The sequence below is a fragment of the Cryptotermes secundus genome, unplaced genomic scaffold (genome assembly GCF_002891405.2).
Source record: "Cryptotermes secundus unplaced genomic scaffold, Csec_1.0 scaffold391, whole genome shotgun sequence".
Taxonomy (NCBI): Eukaryota; Metazoa; Arthropoda; class Insecta; order Blattodea; family Kalotermitidae; genus Cryptotermes; species Cryptotermes secundus.
This window is the reverse complement of record NW_019737394.1, coordinates 2,581,101-2,603,500: the sequence shown is the minus strand read 5'-3', so window position 1 is coordinate 2,603,500 and position 22,400 is coordinate 2,581,101. Positions and strand designations below refer to the sequence as shown.

The 22,400-nt window shown below is 38.8% G+C and overlaps 2 protein-coding genes across 15 annotated transcripts in view; one reads left to right on the top strand and one right to left on the bottom strand.

Annotated features, from left to right (window-relative positions):
• The window catches only part of LOC111870339 (transient receptor potential channel pyrexia), a 54,696-nt gene extending 40,681 nt beyond the window's left edge, over positions 1-14,015 (top strand). For 3 of the 7 annotated variants that reach the window (XM_033753804.1, XM_023862530.2, XM_033753803.1), the window contains 3 exons: positions 1,118-1,376; positions 8,108-8,457; positions 10,986-14,015. In XM_033753804.1, the coding sequence (XP_033609695.1) occupies positions 1,245-1,376; positions 8,108-8,457; positions 10,986-13,353 (2,850 nt within the window). In that variant the 5' untranslated portion in view covers positions 1,118-1,244 and the 3' untranslated portion in view covers positions 13,354-14,015. Of the gene's footprint in view, positions 1-572; positions 747-1,117; positions 1,377-5,448; positions 5,482-6,025; positions 6,541-8,107; positions 8,458-9,193; positions 9,385-10,985 lie in introns of those variants that run through there. The other 4 variants (XM_023862531.2, XM_023862533.2, XM_023862532.2 and 1 more) reach the window with 4 other exon arrangements.
• Positions 1-22,400, bottom strand: part of LOC111870342 (ubiquinone biosynthesis monooxygenase COQ6, mitochondrial) — a 110,917-nt gene that overhangs the window by 87,955 nt on the left and 562 nt on the right. For all 8 annotated transcript variants that reach the window (XR_002843827.2, XR_002843828.2, XR_002843829.2 and 5 more), the window contains exons 2-3: positions 17,596-17,786; positions 16,625-16,873 (exon numbers count right to left, since the gene is read on the bottom strand). Coding sequence is in view for 2 of the 8 variants with exons in the window: in XM_023862538.2 (XP_023718306.1) it covers positions 16,625-16,873; positions 17,596-17,786 (440 nt within the window). In the remaining 6 variants the exon portion in view is untranslated. The remainder of the gene's footprint in view (positions 1-16,624; positions 16,874-17,595; positions 17,787-22,400) is intronic.

Genomic DNA, 22,400 nt, shown 5'->3' with positions numbered 1-22,400 from the left:
TCTCCGCGCAAGAATTGTAACTACATGTCATTTTGTTCCAAAGATACTGACTATCAAAGAGTGACCCCTCTGTATTGTTCACCCACCTACGTCTTGGTTTTCCTGCCAGTGTCCTATAGGCATTCCTCTTCTCCCCCATTCGTGCTACATGCCCCGCCGACCTCATCCTCTTTGAAGGGTGTGAGATGACTAAAATGCGAAATTAACTTAAATATTGCCTATTTTTGGGGCAAAGTAAACTCAAAAGAGATCTTGCACATGTATGTCACCTACATCAGTAACTTAAACCTCTATAAATAATGAAATCAGACAAAGATTCCAATGTGTATGCTTCGTTCTCATAAATTTACATCCATGCTTTGAGTGGGATCCAAACCCATAATCACAGTGTTCGAGCAAGCGAAGACATTTGATATCTTGGACCGCGCGACCACTGTGACCGGCCAGCGTTAATATGCTACACCCTATATTCGCAACCATAGTGCCACAATAAATAAGAAATTTCATTATTTCTGTAAAGTTTAAGAAACGCTTGCAAGAAGAACTGACGCTTTCGCTAGTCATAAATGTGTAATTACTTTCTGGTTATCTCCCATAGACGCTGTTCAATATTCACATATAACGACTGACCATAAAACAAGCTCTGAGATATTAAGCTACTTATGGACTTTGAAAACGCATCTGATCAAAGTGTTTGGTTTTAACGGCTCAAGAGGCTTTGTATGTCTGCATAGTAACAACACTCAGTAAGTAAGATTTAAAAGTTTGTGACGATGGCACACAAGTACAAATATTATATTTCGTCCTGTCTTTATCTAAAAACACCGTCCTGTTTACATTTCAAGACAACGTTTCAGAGACTGAATTCTGTCTCCGGTCCGAGTAAGGACTAGCTGTATCGACTGGGCTCAACTGAGTAGGCTTTACCAGAAGACGGAGACAATCTAGTCTCCGAAACGTTGTTTTGAAATACAAACAGGACGACTTTTTTAGATAAAGACAGGACGATGTGTAATATCCAGAAACATAATATTTGTAAAAATGTTCACACCCACATATTTAAATTTGCATTTTTACACCCCATAGTTCATGTGTTGATGAACCTTTGTCAAAATAGGTTGCGACGACGGGCGCTGAACAGAAGTGACCGACTGAGGTTTAAAGCTTTCATACCATATATCAGCGCAGAAACTTATCACCGGAAGCGGTCTCTATCCATCCTGTTTCCAAATCACCGTTGCAGAATGTCGCAGCAGAGTGGAGGGTCGCAGAGACGAAGCACAGGCACCGCAGTCAAGTCGCAAAACCATTTTAACTCCACAAGAAACTTTATGGAGATGGGACGCCTGAGCGACAGCGTGCTGGATAAGCAGAAGGTACGTGTCAACCACGATACAGGCTATTCGTGACTGAACATGTATATCTTCCGGGATATAACGCTGTGTAGTCCTATAAAATTCAACCGACGTTTCGGAGGAACATGTCACCTCTATCTTCAAGGTCAAAGAGTAAGCAAGGAAAGAAATCATCAAGAAGAACGCGGGATGCATAACATGCTACATGTTTAATGCTGTTTCTTGCCTGGCTTACTCTTTCACTCTGAACATACTGGAGATACGGTGCTCAGAAACGTCGGTGGAATTATATCGGGGTACATGAGGATATGTCCAAGGACAAATTATCGCTGTGAAAACCTCAAAACCAAGTAATCGTGATTGATCCTGACTGGAACAGTGAATTTCCACAACATTTTGAGATCCTTTGGGCACAGAAGCATGGGGGAAGCATTAATTTCAGGGGAAGAGGACTCATGTGAGATGAAAGAAAATATTAAAGCGAATCTTACGTGAAAAAGACGGGTTGAAATATGAAACGGCTTTGGACAGGTTCAGCGGCTAGCTTTTCGACCATTAAATCGAATCGTTCGGATTACTACATTTCAAATAAAAATATTTAATTTTTAGTAAAGTTATTTATTCAAAAGATGTATAGGTACATTTTGTACATAAACATAGGCGAACGTTCGTCTACACGAAGAGATCCGGGGCAAGAGGTAACTGGGTTACACTTTTCATCACTCAGATAGCGAGGTCCGTTGACACGTAATATTACGTGTCACATGAGTTCACTTTTACTGCAAGGGTGTGAAATATATTAAATTAGGAATTTCTGGAGGTGCCGATTTGTGTGTGTGTACTGTCAGTTAGGATTACCGAAATTTCCCTGTATTCACCTTTCCCTGGATGAAAATCCACGGGTGTTCACGCATGTTACTTTACCAATTTCTGGGGTACACGAAAATGACGCCTGCGGTTACAAACAAGGACGGACGTGAACGGGAGCAATAATTTATATTTCACAGTACTGCTGCAGAATTTAGTTATAGATACAAAGAGGAAAAATCATGAAAACCTCAGAACAGCCGACTTCTTGTCCGAGGTTCGGAGAAACCAATACATTGCTATGTTAGCATCTAATTCATTACGGTGAGAAGCACAGAATTACGTGTTGTCTCAGAATAGCTGAGCCACATGGACGCAACTGCATCGTGTCAGTTCCCACTAACAACGCGTCATGTCCTAAGAATTTGTTCCTGATGAGGCTGGAATAAGTGAGAGGGTAGTTGAAATAAAACGCGAACATAAGTTCTAACACTCTCCTTCAAATGCCTAAGTCTACATGGTAAGGCTAGAAAATAATCAAGAAATACACAACTTTACTGTCCACTTTTCGCTAGGATTGATTCCTAATACATACTGTGACATGCAGATCCATCGCCAAGTAACAGCTGTTTAAACAGGCGACAGTAGAATAGCAGTTGCTAGGAACAGTTCTGTGGACATGTTATATCCCTGGCAACGAGAGAAAACGCAAATAATGAAAGAAACGTTTTCTGTGAGGTCTGTGCCGAGGGTTTATAACGAGAACTAGTAGTACGGTCCTCGTCAGGACTGACGGAGGCCGTGTAAATATTGTACATTTATATAAGTATGTATTGCAAATATGTGTAAATACAGACAATGGACAAATTACTACAGACTGACTAACAAATGACAGACCCGACCTCTCGTCAGAGAGGGCGCTACACATGGACAGGACAGTAACTTTCATACAAAAGAAATATCTGGTCATGAGCCCCAGCTGGGCTCGACACCAAGACAGACAGACTGACTGACCGTCAGTGGTAACGTGACTCTGACTCTGGTCCTCGTCACCCCCGTGTGGAGGCGGGGTCGAATAGCTCCACCGTGACCCTGTGAGTCGTAGGAGACGACGAAAAGGGAAGTCTCAAATCTGAGACAGTAAAATATGGTCGCTTGTTCCAAGGAACTCAGACCCGAGAAAGGCTGCACTGGCTAAGGCCAGCATCATACACAAAAGGCAGACCCGTCCTCTCGTCAGAGAGGGCGCCCCNACTGACTGACCGTCAGCCGCAATGTGACTTTGACTTTGGTCGAATACCTCCACCGTGACCCTGCGAGTCGTAGGAGGCGACAAGCCATATGCCAACCTCCAGTTTACCACTCCACTGACATCTCTATTCTGAGAGACAACATTACTTTCTATTTCTTGCTAGTCTCACTATATTGTGGCATACAGACCCATTACTAAGCAGTGACTCTCAACAGCAGCCATCGCTAGGTAATGCCTGAAACACACATGCAACGCAACAACTGAAGAACCGTGTTTTCTGAGCCCCTGGATCAACAGTTGCTATGCAACGGTGTGGTAAACATGCCTCTACAACAATACAGGGGCTGTGTTTTCTGTGTGGTCCATGCCTAGGAGTCATCCTGAAGATAACTGGGGTGACGAGTTGAGTTCTGTACGGGAGGCTGTGAAGAAATAAGTTAATCGCAAGAGTGCAGCTGTGATGAGAAGACATTTGGAGTATGTAATTCAATGAGACTGTTACAGGTCCTGTGTTAAAATCTGTTGCCAGTGAACGGGTAGTGGAGACTGTAACAGATTGAGGATACTAGTCTGTGTGTGTCAGTGATCTGTAAAGTGTACTCACGAGCTGTGAGTGTGTAAGTGGCCAATAAATCTAGTCACCAATCCAAACCCCAACTATAGTTACCCCTATATGTGACAATATAAACTGAAGCATTTCAATAAAAGCAGATTTCAAGGAAAGCAGACTGAAAGTGTTTATATCCTAAAATGTATACAAGACAGAACCTTCTTTTCTCATTTTCTCCATAATTTTTTCAGTTATTCAGTATATAACTTGTCAGATACACATATATACAAGGTAGTTCAAATATGACCGGGACTGATTTGTGTGTAAACAAGCCGCACTGCACAGCAGCTGTGTGACCTTAAGAGAGTGAAGCCACAACCTCCACCCTCCCTCCTGTTTGGGTTAGAACCTGTTCAGTCCTGTCTGGGAATTGCTAGAGTGATGAGCAAACAGAAGGTACCGCAGAGCATGCAACAACGCATTGTGATCAAATTCCTCATTGGAGAAAATGTCCCATCTGCTGAAATTCACCACAGACTCCAGCAAAAGTATAGGGAAGAGTGTCTCTCACAGACCCATGTGTGTGAGTGGTGTAAGTGCTTCAGAGAGGGCAAAGAGCACGTGGAGAATGAACCGCATGATCGTCGGCAGCGAACATCCATCACCGAGCCAAACATTGATTGTGCAGATGTGCTTATTCGTGACAATAGGCGCATCACTATCATGGAACTTGGAGAAATGCTGTCCATCAGTGTTGGTAGTGTAGAAGACATCATGAAATACCACCTGCACTATCGCAAGGTGAACGCACGATGGGTACCATGCACTTTGATGGACGTGAACAAAATGGTGTGCATGCAAGCTGCCAGTCGTCTCCCACAGCACTTTGAAGATGAAGGTGATGCATTTTTGAAGTCTACAGTGACCACTGATGAAACGTGGGTGCACTACTTCATTCCCGAGTCCCAGCAGTCATCACACGAGTGGCGGCATACCAGTTCTCCCAAACCCGAGAGAGCGTGGATGAGGCGTTCGGCAGGAAAAGTGATGGCAACGTTCTTCTGGGACTGACAGGGGGTGATCCATGTAGACTTTCTCACAGATGCCAGAACAGTCGATGCAGCTTATTACTCAGACCTCCTGGCAACAGACGTCGAGGAAAAGATCCGATCCAAGCGGAAGAGAGGTGGAAAGCAGGTAGCCTTCCTTCAAGACAATGCATGCCCCCATATGGCCAAAACAACATTGGAAACACCCCGGAAATTGAAATGGAACCTTCTGACACATCCGCTGTACAGTCCCAATTTGGCCCCAAGTGATTTCTACCTGTTCAGAAGGCTCAAATCAGACTTGCAAGGCATGCGGTTTGTGGACAATGATGCCATCATCCAGACTGTTCAGGAGTGCATACGCCACCAACCACAAGCCTTTTTGAAAAGGACATCAGGATGCTTCCAGAACGTTGGAAAAAATGTGTTGATTCCAGAGGGGAGTACGTTGAAGACTGACATGTGCAAGTAAGTGTTTGGCAATTATGGTTTAAAAAAAAAAATCAGTCCCGGTCATATTTGAACCACCTTGTACAGAACAGTTACTCCACTTCTCTCATAGCTATCACTTATATACAATGAATTCATCTCAGCTGATCAGGCATGTGATGACAGTGTTAATAGTGTCCAAGAGACTGCCTCTGTCACCATCATAAGCTCTTAGAATCATATATTATTTATATGTTCTTTCCATTAACTCAATAAAATGAAAGAATAATGAAGAGGTCACGTCTATCCCTTCACATATTTTCATCCAAAACTAAACAACAAATTTTAATGACATGTGACACTGAGCAACACACATGAAATTACAGAGGGAATATCACTGATGTTCATGTCAGTCCAACACACCACCAACTTTACACAAAACTCACATCAGTCTCCATAATTTTTCTTGCCCCTCAACCAAAAATCCAAGAATAATTAAAAAATACTGCTATAAGACAAAAACTATACATTCCATTAAGATCTACAATTTTAATTTGAAATACTGACAAACTGTAATGAAAACTATTTAACCTGTATGAACTGAAATACCATGAACAGGGCCAGATTTAAGGTCAGAGTACCCAGATTTTACTGACATGTCCACTTCTTTGAAATCATGAAAAGTTATTTTGTGTCCCCTGTGATTGAGTGTCATGCAGTTCCATAGATTGATCTACCTGGTCAACCTATTCACCAAGTAAGATGGTGTCACATCATAAAAAATCATAATCTTCATTTTCTGTGCTGCTTGCAGAATCCAACACTCTGAATAGGTGGAAGAACTAATTCTCTCAATTACTGAACATACATAGTGTCTGTGATGTTAGGCAGACAGAAGTACATACAGCTGAAACATTACTACCTGAGCCTAGTCCATTTGAGGTTGAAACTGCTGTTGCAAAGTTTATAACATATACATTGCCAGGTAGCAACCAAATTCCAGCAGAACTGGTTCAAGCAAGAGGGAAAACATTACAGTCTGAGATCCATAAACTCATTAATTCCATCTGGAGAAAGGAACTGCCTGATCAGTTAAAGGTGTATATTATTTTACCAATTTACAAGAAGGGATATAAGACTAACTGTAGTAATTATAGGGGGATACCAACTTCATACAAAACTTTATCCAATATCTTTTTCTCAAGGTTAAGTTCATATGTAGACAAAATTATCGGTGATCATCAGTGAGGGTTTGGACATAAAAGATGAATTACTGATAAGGTTTTTTGCATTCATCAGATACTGGAGAAAAAATGGGAGTAGATTGAGACAGTACATCAACTATTCATTAATTTCAAGAAAACCTATGATTCAGTTTGGAGGGAAGTATTGTACAGTATTCTCATACAGTCTGGGGTACCCATGAAATTAGTTAGGCTGATTAAAATGTGTTTAAATGAAACATATAGTAAAGTCCATATAGGTAAACATTTGTCGACAATCTTCCTATCCAGAATGGTTTGAAACAAGCAGATGCTTTATCGCTTCTGCCTTTCAACTGTGCTTTAGAATATGCCATTAGGAAGGTCCAAGAGAGCCACACTGGACTGAAATTAAATGGGACACATCAGCAACTGCTCTATTCTAATGATGTAAATCTACTGGGAGATTACATAAGTACCATAAAGAAAACACAGAAGTTCTAATGGATGCTAGTAAGGTGGCAGGTCTAGAAGCAAACTCAGAGTAAACCAAGTACATGTTGAAGAAACATCAAATCTTACATAAGTACATGTTGATGTCTCATCGCCAGAATGCAAGGCAAAATCATATTATAAAGGTAGCTACTAGATCCTCTGAAAAAGTGGCACAGTTCAGATATTTTGGAATGACAGTAACAAATCAAAATGTAATTCAGGCAGAAGTTAAGAGGAGACTGAATTCAGGTAACACTTGCTGCCATTCAATTAAGAACTTTTTTTTTGTCTTCTCATCTGTTGTCTAAAAACATAAAAATTAGAACATACAAAAACTATAACGTTTTCTGTGGTTTTGTATGGGTGTGAATCTTAGTCTCTGACATTAAGGGAGGAAGCAGTAGGAGGTTGGAGAAAAGTGCATAATGAGGAGCTTCATAATTTGTACTCTTTAAACAATATAATTAGAATGAACAAATCAAGGTGGCTGAGATGGTCTGGGCATTAAACATGCATGGGGAAGAAGAGGAAAGTATGTAGGATTTTAGTGGGAAGGCCAGAAAGAAAGAGGCCACTATGAAGACCGAGATGTAGGTGAGAGGATAATACTAAAACATATTTTAAGAACTTTAGTTCATTTGATTGATCCGTATGATTTGTGATTCTCACAGCAGTGGTTATGAAAAGTTCTATCTTCTGGGATATCATGCCAAGTAGCCCACTAAAAATCAACCAGGGTTAGCTCTGCTTGCGACCAGCTTCATGCTGGTGTGTTTTTCGGCTCATTCTTTAACCCTGAAGAGAGAGACATGTTCCTCCAAAACAACAGTTGATTTTCAATGAATAACATGGCATTATATCTCAGAAGACAGAACTCTTCACAACCACCAATGTGAGAACCTCAAATTATACATAAATTGAGCCACACTAAAGGCAACTGCTTTTAAGAATTGTTACTTTTTTATTAGGAACTGAGGTTACGGTGGGTTGATGAGGAGGATATGGAGATGGATGTGGAACAGGGCAGCATCTCTAGTGAAGAAACAGCAGGTTCTTGTTCAGACAATGAACTACGAGTTGGAGTGCGGCATGCACAAGACATCTGGAACAGAAATGATGTGGAGGATGGGCTAAGAGCCTTGCCTGGAAGTGAGGAGGTTTCCACACTTCTAGAATCAGGAGATGAAGCTGGGCTGGTAAATCATAGTCATGGACAGACAACAGGACTTCTAATAGCCTCCTGGAAAGGCAACACTCACATGCTCACTAGACTGCTGGATGCTGGAGCTTCAACCTGTGTAACAGATGCTGAAGGAAGGTACATATGCTTCTAGTTCTAACACCAACAAGATTTTCCACCATTAGCTGTACTAACCACCATTGTCATGCCATTTTTTATGCTTGTTGAAGGCGAAAATACTCCTGGGGCCTCACTCACCTAACCTTGCAAATATTTTGTGCTGCTACCTAGAACTTCAAACACATATGACAAAACTTAACTATGTTATTTTAGCGGCCTCCGTAGTCTAGAGGTAACGTTCCCACCTCATGACTCGTAGTACACGCGTTCAAATACCCGGCGGAGGTCGTTGAATTTTTAAGGGCGAAAAAATTCAGGGAACAAGTCCTCTGGGAGGGACTTTAAGCCGTGGGTCCCGTGTCGTAGCTTTACGGCACGTAAAAGAACCTCATATCTCCAAAGGAGGTCACTGAGCCAAATTACGGACGTTTCCCGCCCAACAGCAGTCTCTAATACCTCTGGTAGATGGGGGAAGCATTATAGATACCTCTCAGCTAGTAGAGCCGGTCTCGCTGGCTGGGCGGGACTGATGGTAAGCACCAGTACCGGTAGGATATAGAGACTGGTAGAAATCATAGAGGGAAGCATAATGGACCAATACAGGTCTAAGTGCATGGGGAAACCCACCCTCTCCAATAACTAACTAACTAACTAACTAACTAACTATGTTATTTTAGGTCAGGTGGGTCCCTTGTAATCACACCTATTCACATCCTCACATCCTCACATCCTCACATCTTCACATTACAGATGCTGAATTTCACAGAGAGCTGGCAAGAGGTATTCCTCCAGTATAAGCTGACAATCTCTCTAAAAGAAATAATGAAAAACTGAATGAAGGAGACTAGTTGTTAAACCTAAGGAGAATAATATTAAAATGTACCTTCTACAGATAAGGTGTGTGGGAGCAGAATGGATTCAACTAGTTCACAACAGGATCCAGTGGTAGGTCTTGTGAATACTGTAATGAATTTTCAAATTCCACAAGGGGTATAACATTTTTTTATTATTTGCATGACTGCCAGCTTCCCAAGAAGGACTCCCTCCATGAATCCAGCCATTTTCAAAAACAATTACCAGAGGGACAGCAAAACTGAGTGACCATTTTTATCATCGTATCCATCAGAAAGGGTTTCTGCTAATCAATATTTCAAACCTCTTCAGAAACAACTGGCAATTCTTAGCCTAACACAATTCTTGTTATGATATCATTGGACAAAGGCTTAATATCTTGTCCCTAAAAGTTAATAAATCTATTCACTCCCACCTTACAAATGTCAGATTACAGTGCACACTTCCAAGTTGCCTGATCTCAGTTAGTTAGTTTTCACTGTCTGATTGCACAGTATATTCTAGCCCTCTTATACATTAGGCTAGACCCACAAGTTATTAAAGAACTATCAGGCTTCTTCATTAAAACTGAACCTCACAACAGAGACCTCTGTACCCAGGATAAGGAGTAATCTCCATGGCCTGTAGTCTGCAAGTGAACTATACTGACCGAGCGATCACCACTTATCGGCAAAGTAAGTGCCAACTTTAGTGATTAGAGGGTGCCACATGGTCAGCACAACAGATCTCCATCGCCGTTAATCTCGGTTTTCTAGACCGGAGCTGCTATTTCCTTGAAATAACTCCTCAATTATCCTCATGAGGCTGAGAGGACCCCATTCCAGACCCACTACTTCTCAGAAAATATGGTAGCGCCGGGAATCAAACCCAGAACCTCTGGATCTGTAGCCAGGAACTCTGACCACTAGACCACAGAGGTGGTAAAAATTTTTTTAAAATAAAACATATTTGTAATGAGTCACCTTTTAAAATATATGAATTAAATTCAAAATTAAACCAGTATTCAGTGACAAGCATGGCAACTGCGAAAAATTTGGGGGTTATATCTAGAAAATATAATAAATTCGGATTATGTACCAGTACAAGTTATGCCTAGAAATTGATTACAAAATTGTATGATTATTAATCCATATATTTCTATTGTTTTTGATGTGTTAATCTGTTAATTTTGTGTGAATTCTGTCACTTGACTGGGTCCAACAGTCTCAATGACTGACAAACACTGAAGCAAGCCATTGTCACTGCTGGGCATAAACTTGAATATAATAATATTCTGTTTAAGCATCCTGTTGCATTAATGTATAATTTATTTCATACAATATATTTTTGTCTACACTGCAACTTATTATTGTCCCTTTTCCTTCTCATAACATGTTTTGGTCATGCATGGCCGAAACATATTGTGACAAGGAAAAGAGACTTGAATGCAAGCCCAGTTTGCTTATTAATGGTTCATTGGTTCTTTAAAAATATTTCTTTTTCAGATGCACTGATTATATAGTGGCAAATGAAAAATAATTGAGAAGGAAGCATTCATGGCATTTTACCATCCCAGAATTTGTTTGGAAGGTCTAACAAAAATTTCAGGCTAGTCAGCATCCTGTTCAAGATGTAAAACATGTAACTCCTGAGTGCTAACTACTGTATAACACTGCTAAGCTGTGTGTCTAATGATATTGACAAAACTGTTCTAGGACTCCACTACATTTAGCAGCCTGTGCCCGAGATGCAGGTTGCGTTAACATTCTTCTGGAACATGAAGCATCAGTACAGGTATGGGACTCCCATCATCGAGCTACTCCACTGCACTGCGCTGCCAGTGCCGGAAACTTAACAAGCCTACGACTTATCCTGAAAGCTGGTGCAGATGTGAATGCAGGACTAACAGGAAGAAGTGCCTTGCATTACGCAGTACAAAGCTCTGCCATTGACTGTGCCAGAGAGCTGCTGAAAGCTGGTGCCAATCCCAACACACCTCAGGTGTACACAGAGACACCCCTGCATGTGGCAGCAGCCATGGGCTCTGCAGTGTGCGTTCGTTTATTATTAGAACATGGTGCAAATGTGCGGGTCCAATTTGGGCCCCAGAAAACAACAGCGTTACATCTAGCAGCTGAAGATGAAAATGCAGAGTGTTCAAAGTTGCTCTTAGATGCCGGTGCAGAAATCAATGCGCAAAATGATCGACATCAGACACCTCTCCACATTGCAGCATTATCCCAGTCAGGAGAGATATTGGAGCTGCTGTTACAACGTGGAGCTGACCCTAATGCTGAAGATACTGATGGTCGAACACCACTGCACAGTGCCATTGTGAAGATCTATCGCTCATGTGAGTGTGTGCGATTACTCCTCGATGCAGGGGCCAAGGTTAACAAGCCTGATGCATTTGGGTATACGCCCTTACACATTGCAGCACTCAATGAAATATCGAGCTGTGTTTATCTGCTGTTGACCTATGGTGGTGATGTAACAGCAAGGACAAATGGAGGAGTGTCAGCACTGTCCTTCATTGTCCGACGCACTCCAGATATCCTGCCAAGGATACTGTCTCAGATGGATGCTTCTATCAAACTCCATGATCATGAAATTGGTGATGTTGATTGTGAACTCAAGCTTGATTTCCGTATCCTTGTGCCAAGTGTTGAGCGTGGGGAGAGTGGACTCCTGTTAACACTGATAGAAGTTGGCCAAAGACACATCTTGAAACATCCACTGTGTGAAACATTCCTATTTCTGAAGTGGAAAAGAATTAGAAAATTTTTCCTTTTCAGCCTTTTCTTTCACACAATCTTTGTGCTGCTCTATTCAGGCTATATGATGGGTGTATACCTAAGAAACTGTCCAATGCCAGTGTCAAATGAAACTCGGACTAATGACATGGACACCTGCAATATCCTCATGGTTGTGAAAGTGACAGGCTATGTGCTGCTGGCATTTGACATGTTACTGATAGCAAAGGAACTGTTTCAAATGGCTCACAGCTGGGAAACATATGTGACTCATTGGGAGAACTGGCTCCAGTGGCTCATCATAATCAGTGTGTTCCCATGTGTGCTGCACCACCACAGTGCTGATGATGTAAGCCAAGATGTTCTCACTTGGCAACATCATGTGGCTGCAATTGGCATCTTCCTTACATGGATTGAACTGATGATGCTTGTTGGACGTTTCCCTATATTTGGGCTTTATGTACAGATGTTCACTACAGTTGCTTTGAACTTTGCCAAGTTCCTACTAGCTTACAGTTGCCTCCTGGTAGCTTTCAGTCTTAGTTTTGGAGTACTCTTCCCCAACTACAAATCTTTCAGGAACATAGCCTGGGGTCTCATGAAAACTGTTGTCATGATGTCAGGAGAACTGGAGTTTGAAGACATTTTCTATGCAACAGAGAGCCCTATATTGTACCCAATTACAGCACACCTTATATTCCTTGCATTTGTCCTTCTTGTGACAGTAATCCTCACTAATCTAATGGTAGGTCTGGCAGTAAATGACATCCAAGGACTGCAACAATCTGCAGGGCTGGATCGGCTGGTTCGACAGGCTGAACTTGTGGCACATCTTGAGAGTATGCTGTTCTCCCGATTACTTCGTTGTCTACCAAATAAACTGCTAACCCTATGCCATCGCAGTGCCTTACTAACATTTTCACCATATCACCGATCACTATACATTCGTCCCAATGACCCACGTGAAAATCGTATTCCACGCGAACTAGTTAAAAACGCTTACCATTTGGTAGCTGAAAGAAAAGAGAAATCAAGGCATCGGTTAAGATACAGCTCCACATCATCAGACAATGCAATCAGATGTTCAGATGGTGACTATGTAAAAATAGTTTACCCCCAGTCAAGGTACTCAGTGAAAAGTGAAACTGAATCACGTGGGACGTGTCCAAATTCCAAACACCGACAATGTGATTCCACAATAGATCAACTACTGTCCCACATGGCTGCTCTGACTGATGAACTTCAGCAGCGTGACATCATAACCACACAGCGTTTGAATATGCTGACAGAAGAGATAAATGCTCTGCGGAAAGACTTCAAGTCCATTTGATGTGATACTTAGGGAAACGTGACTTACTCAATAACTAAAGCAGAACAGACCACTGTAGGTCGCGGCGCAGGGGCCGAGAAGGCCTACCCCTCATACATTCATACTCAATAACTATTCATTACAGCATTTTCACTGTTTCATCATCCTTATTATGCCATCATGATCAGATACATTACTTTTGTACTCAAAAAATTTCTGCACAGTGAAACTGTCTCGGTCATCCAACATTCATCCGTCTGGTTGGCATTTCACAATATTTTGGGCAAGCCTTGAAGAGTACATTCTTAAGAATTGATTATGTCTCTCATTTTTGTAGTCTTGGAGTCTTTTCTCTAAAGCATATCTGTAATGTATTGCATATTGTTGCACTGCATACATGGTCTGTTAATGTATATCCAGAGACGTGCCTTAAAAAGCTCATTTCTGCTGTTTCAATTTTTCTCCTTTCAGATCTATTCAGAGTCTGGTCTTCACTTCCATATACAGCCACAGGAACTGCTATTACCTTATAAAATTTAATCTGTGTATATTTTCTAGCTTTCTTTTTTACCACTCTTGGTACTGTTTGAAATCTAGACAGCGTCTGTTCAAGATCATTTTCATAGCTGTATGATATGTCATAGCCCAGATAATTAAAGCCCTGAACCTGTGTGACTGCTTTATCATTTATTACAATTTTTTCACCAACAGCACACTTCACCTTCAAAAACCATTACTTTTATTTTTGTTGAAATTTCCAGATTACAGTTATTTGTTATGATTTGTAACTGATGAGTAGCTGTTTGTAAATCATACTCCGATTCTGAAAATATGACCTGGTCATCAGCAAATAAGATTGTTTAAAACTGTTCAGCCTATTCTAAAATATGATCTTAGCTGAATCTACCTATGAGTGGCTGCATATATATACAGGTGGTGGACAACAAAATGGAAACACTAAGAAATTAAGGAACAGAAGTTGTTTGTGATGGCTACATTGAAATAACTTCAGTTGGCAACACTGAATGTTCTGCTGTTTGTTTATACACTGTAGTGCTCAAGTCAGTGCATTTGTGTTTGTTCTTAGTGACAGTCCATGTGGATGAACCAGAAAATGGAAGACTTGCCTGATTTTGAGAGAGGACAGATCATTGGTATGCATTTAGCTGGAGCATCTGTGACAAAAACCGCCACTTTATTACGTGTATTGCAGCACCATGAAGCCGTTCCAAAATGCCTTTCCAGTTAACCTTTCCTGATGCCCTGGTTGTCATAATTTCAGCCACCTGTGGTCTCTGAGATTTATGAGTAATATAAGTTCCCCTGGTAATGCTGCCAACATCATGCATGTAAAGTCTGGTGATGGGGCTGACATTTCTCTGCCTCCAGACTTGCAGGATCTTTATCCAGCCACTTCTACCCAGGAGATCCAACACCATGATTTGTATCCTTACTTCACTCATATTATTAGGATTATTACATCAAGACAGTGAGACAAAGAAATTTTGATTGGAAACCCTTATGAACAGAGCCAATTTGCAAAAAGAGGTGTATTTTTTTTTATTGCTAGTGGAGTGGGACTAAGTCCCTTGTACTGCGGCCAATTCTGGCCTGTTGTAACAGCCCGAGATGATAGGTGAGGGTGATTGTGGAGCAATTAGTGGAATAAAGATTGGCAGGGGAAACCAAAGTACTTGGAGAAAACCTGCCCCAGCGCCATTTTGTCCACCACAAATCCCACTTGACCAGACCCGAGAGCAATCCCGGGCCGCCACGGTGGGAAGCCAGCAACTAACTGCTTGAGCTATGGCGCAGCGAAAAAGAGGCGTATATGGGAGATTAGTACTGAAACTAACAGGAAAATGGGGTATGAGGCAGATTCAGCTGGCCAGGATATGGTCTAATGACAAACGTTTATGATGAGTAACAGTAGCACAATAACTACTACGTGCTCCAAAAATATTCATGTCTGTATTAGGGGATGAACAAATGTTATAGTGGACACTTACACTAATGGGAATTCATCATATTTTCACTCACAATGTGAGTCTTTCATTCTGTTCTAAGTGTTCATCTTACCTACTTCACTAACTAGCACTTTACAATCAATAATATCATGACATGACTATTTAAACATTGTCCATTGCATGGGAATGGCTCGATGAAAAGAGATCCATCAGAAGGCAACAGCCTGTGACAAGAACAAAACAACTGTTGGGAGCAGTGTTTTCTATGCGTCCTGTGTCAAGGCTACACAGTGACAGCCACTGAAACAGTTTAGGCAGTCGCCATCATGAGTTAGGTGTGAGATGGTAGCCAGATGGCAATGACATAAGCACAAGAACAGAAAATCTTCATTGTTGGAACCTCACAAAGTGAAGACAGTACTGAGATTTGCAGTGTGTAGATCCGTGAAAATATTATGGTTACCTGAAGTTACAACTTATAAGTGTACAACAAATCCAAATAGAAGTAGCAAATAATCTTCCACTCATATGGTACTGACCTATCAAATTGGTTGATCAAACTCATTCAAAAGAATGGAAAGGTTAATCCCCTATAATACATATATTTTCTACATGCATTCTTTGCTGAGATTTGAAGTTCTCATGATGATGAATATTACTATAATATAGCCATGTAGGATGTGATATCTCGAAGTCTGGTAGATAGGTACTAACATTTTGAAGGAATGTGCTGCCTGCATCTCAAGTCTACCCTACAGATGGACATAGCATACTCCTCCAAAACACTGATACCTACCTGCTGGACTATATGATGTTCCAGAAGACTGGAAGTTTAGCATTTTGTGCTCTTTTGCATACCTCCTTGACATATAGGGTTAATTTATTGCTGAGCCACATCTACTGGTGCAAGCTAATTCCTCTGTACATATCCCAACATACAAAGTAAGAAATTATGATTTTATGTATTTTATTAAATGTTTGCTACTTCAAAAATGTTTTGAATAAAAGCTGTAAATACCAATTATATATATATAATTTATGTCATGTAAAAAATCTCTGTATGATGAGCCACTGTCAAGAAAATCAATAAATTTAATTTGAGCTTCTGTCTACATACAGAATATGAAAGAGTCTAAGACACGGAAATACACGATCTCCACATAATGAATTCACATATAAAAACACTCTTACCACTGATATACAAAAGAAAATCACCTTTGTTTGTTATGAAGATCTCATAGCCTTTATCTGGCTATCTACAATTTTTGTTCCATCCCCCTTCTCATATTAATGTTGCTGAAACTCATGTCCTTTTTAGTACTCACCAATAAGCTGGAAATATAAGATGAACCATTTTCTAGATGAACTCGAACATCATTAGCTGTTCCACAGCGCTGTGGAAGCTCGTATCCCTTTATTTTAGCTTGATGGATAACTGTCAGATATCCAGTCAGTTCTTGAATCTGTCTATTAACAGCAGCTAACAACACATCATTCTCCACAATATAAGCAATGTCTTCAACCATTCCATCATGACTGAATGTTATCATTGCATCTGAACAGGCCTCCCACACCTGAAATACAGGAGTAAGAGGAATAATACTGTAGTGAGGCATGAAGACAGACCTGTAGCAGCCCAGTATAGCTGTTCCACATGCATGCTTAAGCTTGCTTTCATCAACAAAAATGTCTTTAATGTATCAAATGCGTTAAGCTCTATTAGGTGAAATAATATTATGGTGCAATTGTTGTTGCTGAAAATTATAACATCAAGAGAGAAAAAGCTAAAAGGCTGTTACACTGTTAGAGTTTCCACTTAAACATGACTCTCATGCAATGTAATGCTAAGACTTGGAAGCACATTTTGGCAATGTAGCAACACCAAGCACAGACCGAACCCTGTATTTCATTTCTGAACATTACATTTCATAACAGTGAACTGCATTTGGAAATATCTCAAAAACAACTGATACTGCTCAATATCAACGCTATCCAGATAAACCAGCATGCACTGGGTGACAAGCAATAGGTCAGCAGCCAACAGTAGACAGGCTGAGCAAACAGATTTCTAGCTGGCTGCTCTAAGGCTAAATTGAATTCCCTATACAAACAGATAACTGTGACATACACCAGAAATAACTGGGTGTACTGGTTTTTTAATGTGCTGAAAAACCTAAAATAAGAGGGAGGGGTATTTAGTGAGGAACCTGAGATTGAATTTAAATTAAATTTTGGGAAGACACATTGTCAGACAAAGTAAAATTTCTTCATTACTATGTGAATGCACTTATTGTACCTGTAGCTTCTTTACAGTTTTGTATCTTGCATTAGCAATATGCGTCCATGCACCAATCAACTGCAAAAGATCCTTTGTGCCACTGTTGAGGGAAGACACACGGTTACTGTACTGTGGCTTCAGGTCCCTGCTTTGTTGTGGGCTTCCTTCCAAAAGCAGAATCTTCCTACCTGATAGTCTTGGTGCTTGAGCTGGAACACCATTATTAAATACACACTAAAACTCCACAGCTGATACTGAAAACTAACAAAATATATCAATATAAAATCTGAAATTTCATAGAACCTAAATGTAACGAAATCTTGATTGAACAGCCATCTTAACATAGAATAAGAATCAAATGTTTCACAGGATGCTAGAATTCCACAACAATCAGTCTTTGTATATTTATTAATCTTCAAGCCAATAACTTTGTCAATTAAAATTTCTATGTCTTTTATTCAAAGTAGGAACTAAATTTTAAAATATCACATAGACGAACCTAATTCTATAAAAGTTAAAGAAATTCCAACTAACCTGCTGGGAAAGGTTGTAAAGAAATTAATTCCTAACAGATTTCGATTTTCTGATCTAATTAAATCAACTAAGGAAATGTGTATTTTTCTAGTTATGACAAACTTCACAGGAAAGTGAGATTATTCAGTATAAACAGCATGTTGGTAGTACATGAAATGGCAGAACAAAAGGTGCAATGTAACTTCAATAATATTATGCTTGTGTTTTGGTAGACATCTTTTCCTTTCAACAGCATTTCTTTTTCACATATTTATTATACATCAATAAATCAATAATTTGTTGTAAAATGCCATCGATCCAACTGAGGCTACAGAGTATGTCTGACGGATACAGAACCAGTCACAAACAGGTAACCTATACAATAACATGTACAATAAATATGTAACATAGTGATTAAGAAATACTAAACAATGCACATGCTTTATGAAAATTAAGCATAGGTCAGATAAAACAATAAACCAAACTGATTTATCTTCCTACTTCATACTTAAATGTAATACAAGTCTTCATGCCGAAAAGTAGGTGATTATATATCTTATGCAAAAATAAAGCACCTTATGATGTATAAAACATATGGATACAAATATAACACTAAGATTCATATTTACTATTAAAAAAGTCCTTCAGTAAACAAAATGAATTCTGTAGAAGGTAATTTTTTAAAGTATTTTTAAATTTATTCTTATCATCTAACACTTTTTTTTATGTAAGAAGGTAAGTGATTAAATGCCTTTATACCCATATAATAAACACCATTTATATAAATTGACAACCTTGGTTGTTAATGGTAAAAATTATTTTTGTTTCCAGTATTAATATCATATAACTCCAAATTTATTTTAAATAAGGAAATATTATCAGTTACAAAGATTAATAATAAGAATATATACTGCAAGTCAAATGGTTATACATCTAATTTCTGAAAGAGATCCCTGCAGGAGTCCCTATTTCTAGAATTTGTAATAATTCTTATGACCTTTTCTTGCAGTTTAAATATATTGTTACTATGGGAGGAATTTCCCCAGAAAATTATACCATACGACATAACTGTATGGAAATATGAGTAGTAAATCATCCTCAATGATTCGTGAGACAAAGGGTCTTAACGATCTGATAGCATAGCATGCTTTGCTTAATTTCACCATGAGTCCATCAATATGATTCTTCCATGACAAGGAGCTGTCAACAGTAACACCTATAAACCGAGTATTTATATTATTAACAATAAATTTATTATTATAACTGGTATCTAATTGAATTGTTGGGCTATTAGTAGTTTCTAAATTGTATATACTGGATTTTATTAAAATTTAATGATAACAAATTGGTGTTAAACCATACATTCAATTGATCAAATGAAGAGATAAGAAGGCCTGAAGAATGTCATTTAGGAATTTAAAAGGTGCCATTTCTGTTGAAGAATTACTTCTAAACCCATACTGTTCAGTAGATAGTATATCATTATCTAATATATGTTTGGAGAGTCTTATATATTTATCACTTTTTCAAATATTTTAGAAAAAGATGTTAGTAACGATATAGACCTATAATGTTTTATATCTTTCTTGTCACCTTTTTTTGATGATAGCTTAATTACAGAATATTTTAAACATGTAGGAAATGAACCAGATAAGACTGACCTATTACAAACATAATTTAAAGGGGCAGAGATAAATGGAGAACTTATTTTAACAATTTTAATCGAGATTTCATCATATCCATATGAGTTTTTGGTTTTAAGGGATTTCATAATTTTTTCAATTTTCTTAGTCGTTGTACGATCAAATATATTTGGAAATGGGTTCATAAAAACTCTGAATAAATAATCAATGCAGTTGTTACCTTTTATATCCACATTGTTATTGATATTAGAAATAATATCATAACATAATCTGCAGAATTTGCAATAATAATATATATATTAAATAAATACTGGCTCATGAATGAGTTATGCACAGTGGCATAACACACATACATTTTTCTCTGTTCACTTACGTATTTTTTTAATTCTTGTATTGGTGTTTTACTCAGGTCTGTTTGGACTAACTGGTCATGTTGTGGTTAGTTCAAATAAGAAGTGACAAGATAATGGCAGATAGCACAATGACAAGAGAGAAGTTCTGACATTTTTAAAGAAGCAAAAAAATTGTACCTTGCCTTTTACAGCTTCCATGTTGTCACACAGGTGTTAATTTAATCTCATGTTTTTCTTAAAATCTGAGATCATATATTTAGAAATAACTTCTTCATAAGAATTCTAACACAGCACATTCTACATTTATCAAAGAGTATTAAATTATCACCTATAATATACCATAAATCACAATCAGTCATAACCTTTAATTTTTTGCATTCTGTTGTGTTTTATTTTAAGCTGTCAGCAAAATTATATTTTACCTTCCTAGGAACAAGAAGTGGACAGTCTGTGGCGTTTAATATTTATTTTTAAAACCTATTCCACTATATGTTTCGACCTGTACTAGTCATCTTCCTGGAAATATGGTTCCATTTTTCTGTTACACACTGGTTATGTTTCACAGACAAGTAGCTAAAGCATATGTTGTATTTTAGCGTCCTGTTGCACTGATTCATATTCATAATGTGTATGTATTAAGAGTCTTCAAGTGCACACAATCACATTTACCACTTCTACACTACATGTTTCGGCAGTAAGCTGCCATCTTCAGGTGTATCGATCCGTCAACCATTTCACTGCTTGCCTTTATATGTCCATTTATAAATAATATTAAATTTGTATACATCCTTATATAATAATAAAGTTTATATATTTAAAAGTTGTTAAAATCTATTATTAATGATTACAACGCACGCAGCCAAAGAAGAAGGACACATCACAAGACACAGTATACACAAAATATAGGAAGAACGACTCCCATAGTGGAAGAATAATATAATACGCGAGTTTGAAATAAGACGTATAAGATGATAAATCTTCATAAATTTTAATATACATAAATTTTATTATAGTACATGAAGAATATACATTTTAAATCATTTTATAAACGACACATGATGGCGAGCAGTGCAACAGTTTAACGTAGATAACACACCTGAGGATGGCACAGTGATGCCGAAACATGCAGTGAAGTGACATGTGAGATTGTGTGCACTAGAGGACAGTCAATACATACATATCATGGATGACATTCAGTGCAACAGGACGCTAAAATACAACATTAACAGTAAAAAGTTTGTTTGGAAGAACTTAGTGGTGTTAGTTTTGAAGACTGAAGCTTGTCATTAGCTTGAGAAATTTTGTATAAACATATGTGACATGTACCCTAAACTCTTTTCTGGTGGTGTCCTTCTACTAATGTTATGCTGTTATTCTGTCCATAAAGCATGTTCTTATACAGTCTTGTGGTTATTTATTCTTTCTGACATTGTGTGGTTTCTTTTTTCTTGATGGTATACCTTTCAGTGATGTGACAAGACTGACAAGCCAGTCTGAAATTCTGAAATTTAAGCTGTAATGTTTTCCTAAGTTTCACATCAGTATTATACTTAAACTAGTTTCAACATACATCTCTCATATGGAATTTCAACACAAGAAGTAACACAACTGAAGGTTTAATACAGAGCAAGGTCTTTGGATTAAGACTGATAGGCACATAACAAGCTCCCATCATGACAACTATTCAAAAGGCTACTGAGTGATAACGGAGAGGTGCGGTAATGCTTAGAGACTATTAGTTTGATTATGACACGAGTATGAACGTGCATCGGATGATGTGAGTAGAATAAGCCCCTCAACCTCAATAGCCAAACAATTTGCAGCAAGCTCTCAACCAACCTCCCTTATGTGTGTGTACATACACACATATATACATACAGAATTACTGGGGTTTTGGACTTTTTCCATCCTCCAGAATTTTAGGTAACAGAAGACACAATGTTTCAGAAACTGGATCTGTGATCTGGATCACTGGACTAGTGATTGAGATTAGCTCTTTCTAAGGGGCCAAACTGAGTAGGTGTCTTCCTTTCTCACCTGAAGACAGAAACAGATCCAGTTTCCGAAACGTTGTGTCCTCTATTACCTAGAATTCCAGACGGTGGAAAAAGTCCAAAACACCAGCAATTCCGTCTCTCTCCCACCATTGTCAGAACCCTTAATATATATATATATATATATACATGTCACGAACCCCATAATTTTGAAGTGTTGTTATACTTCTTAAGATATAACGGATAATATAAAAGTCATGAACTGAAATGGCGGATAGGATTGAAGAGCACATGGTATATACCTATTACTAGGTAAACAA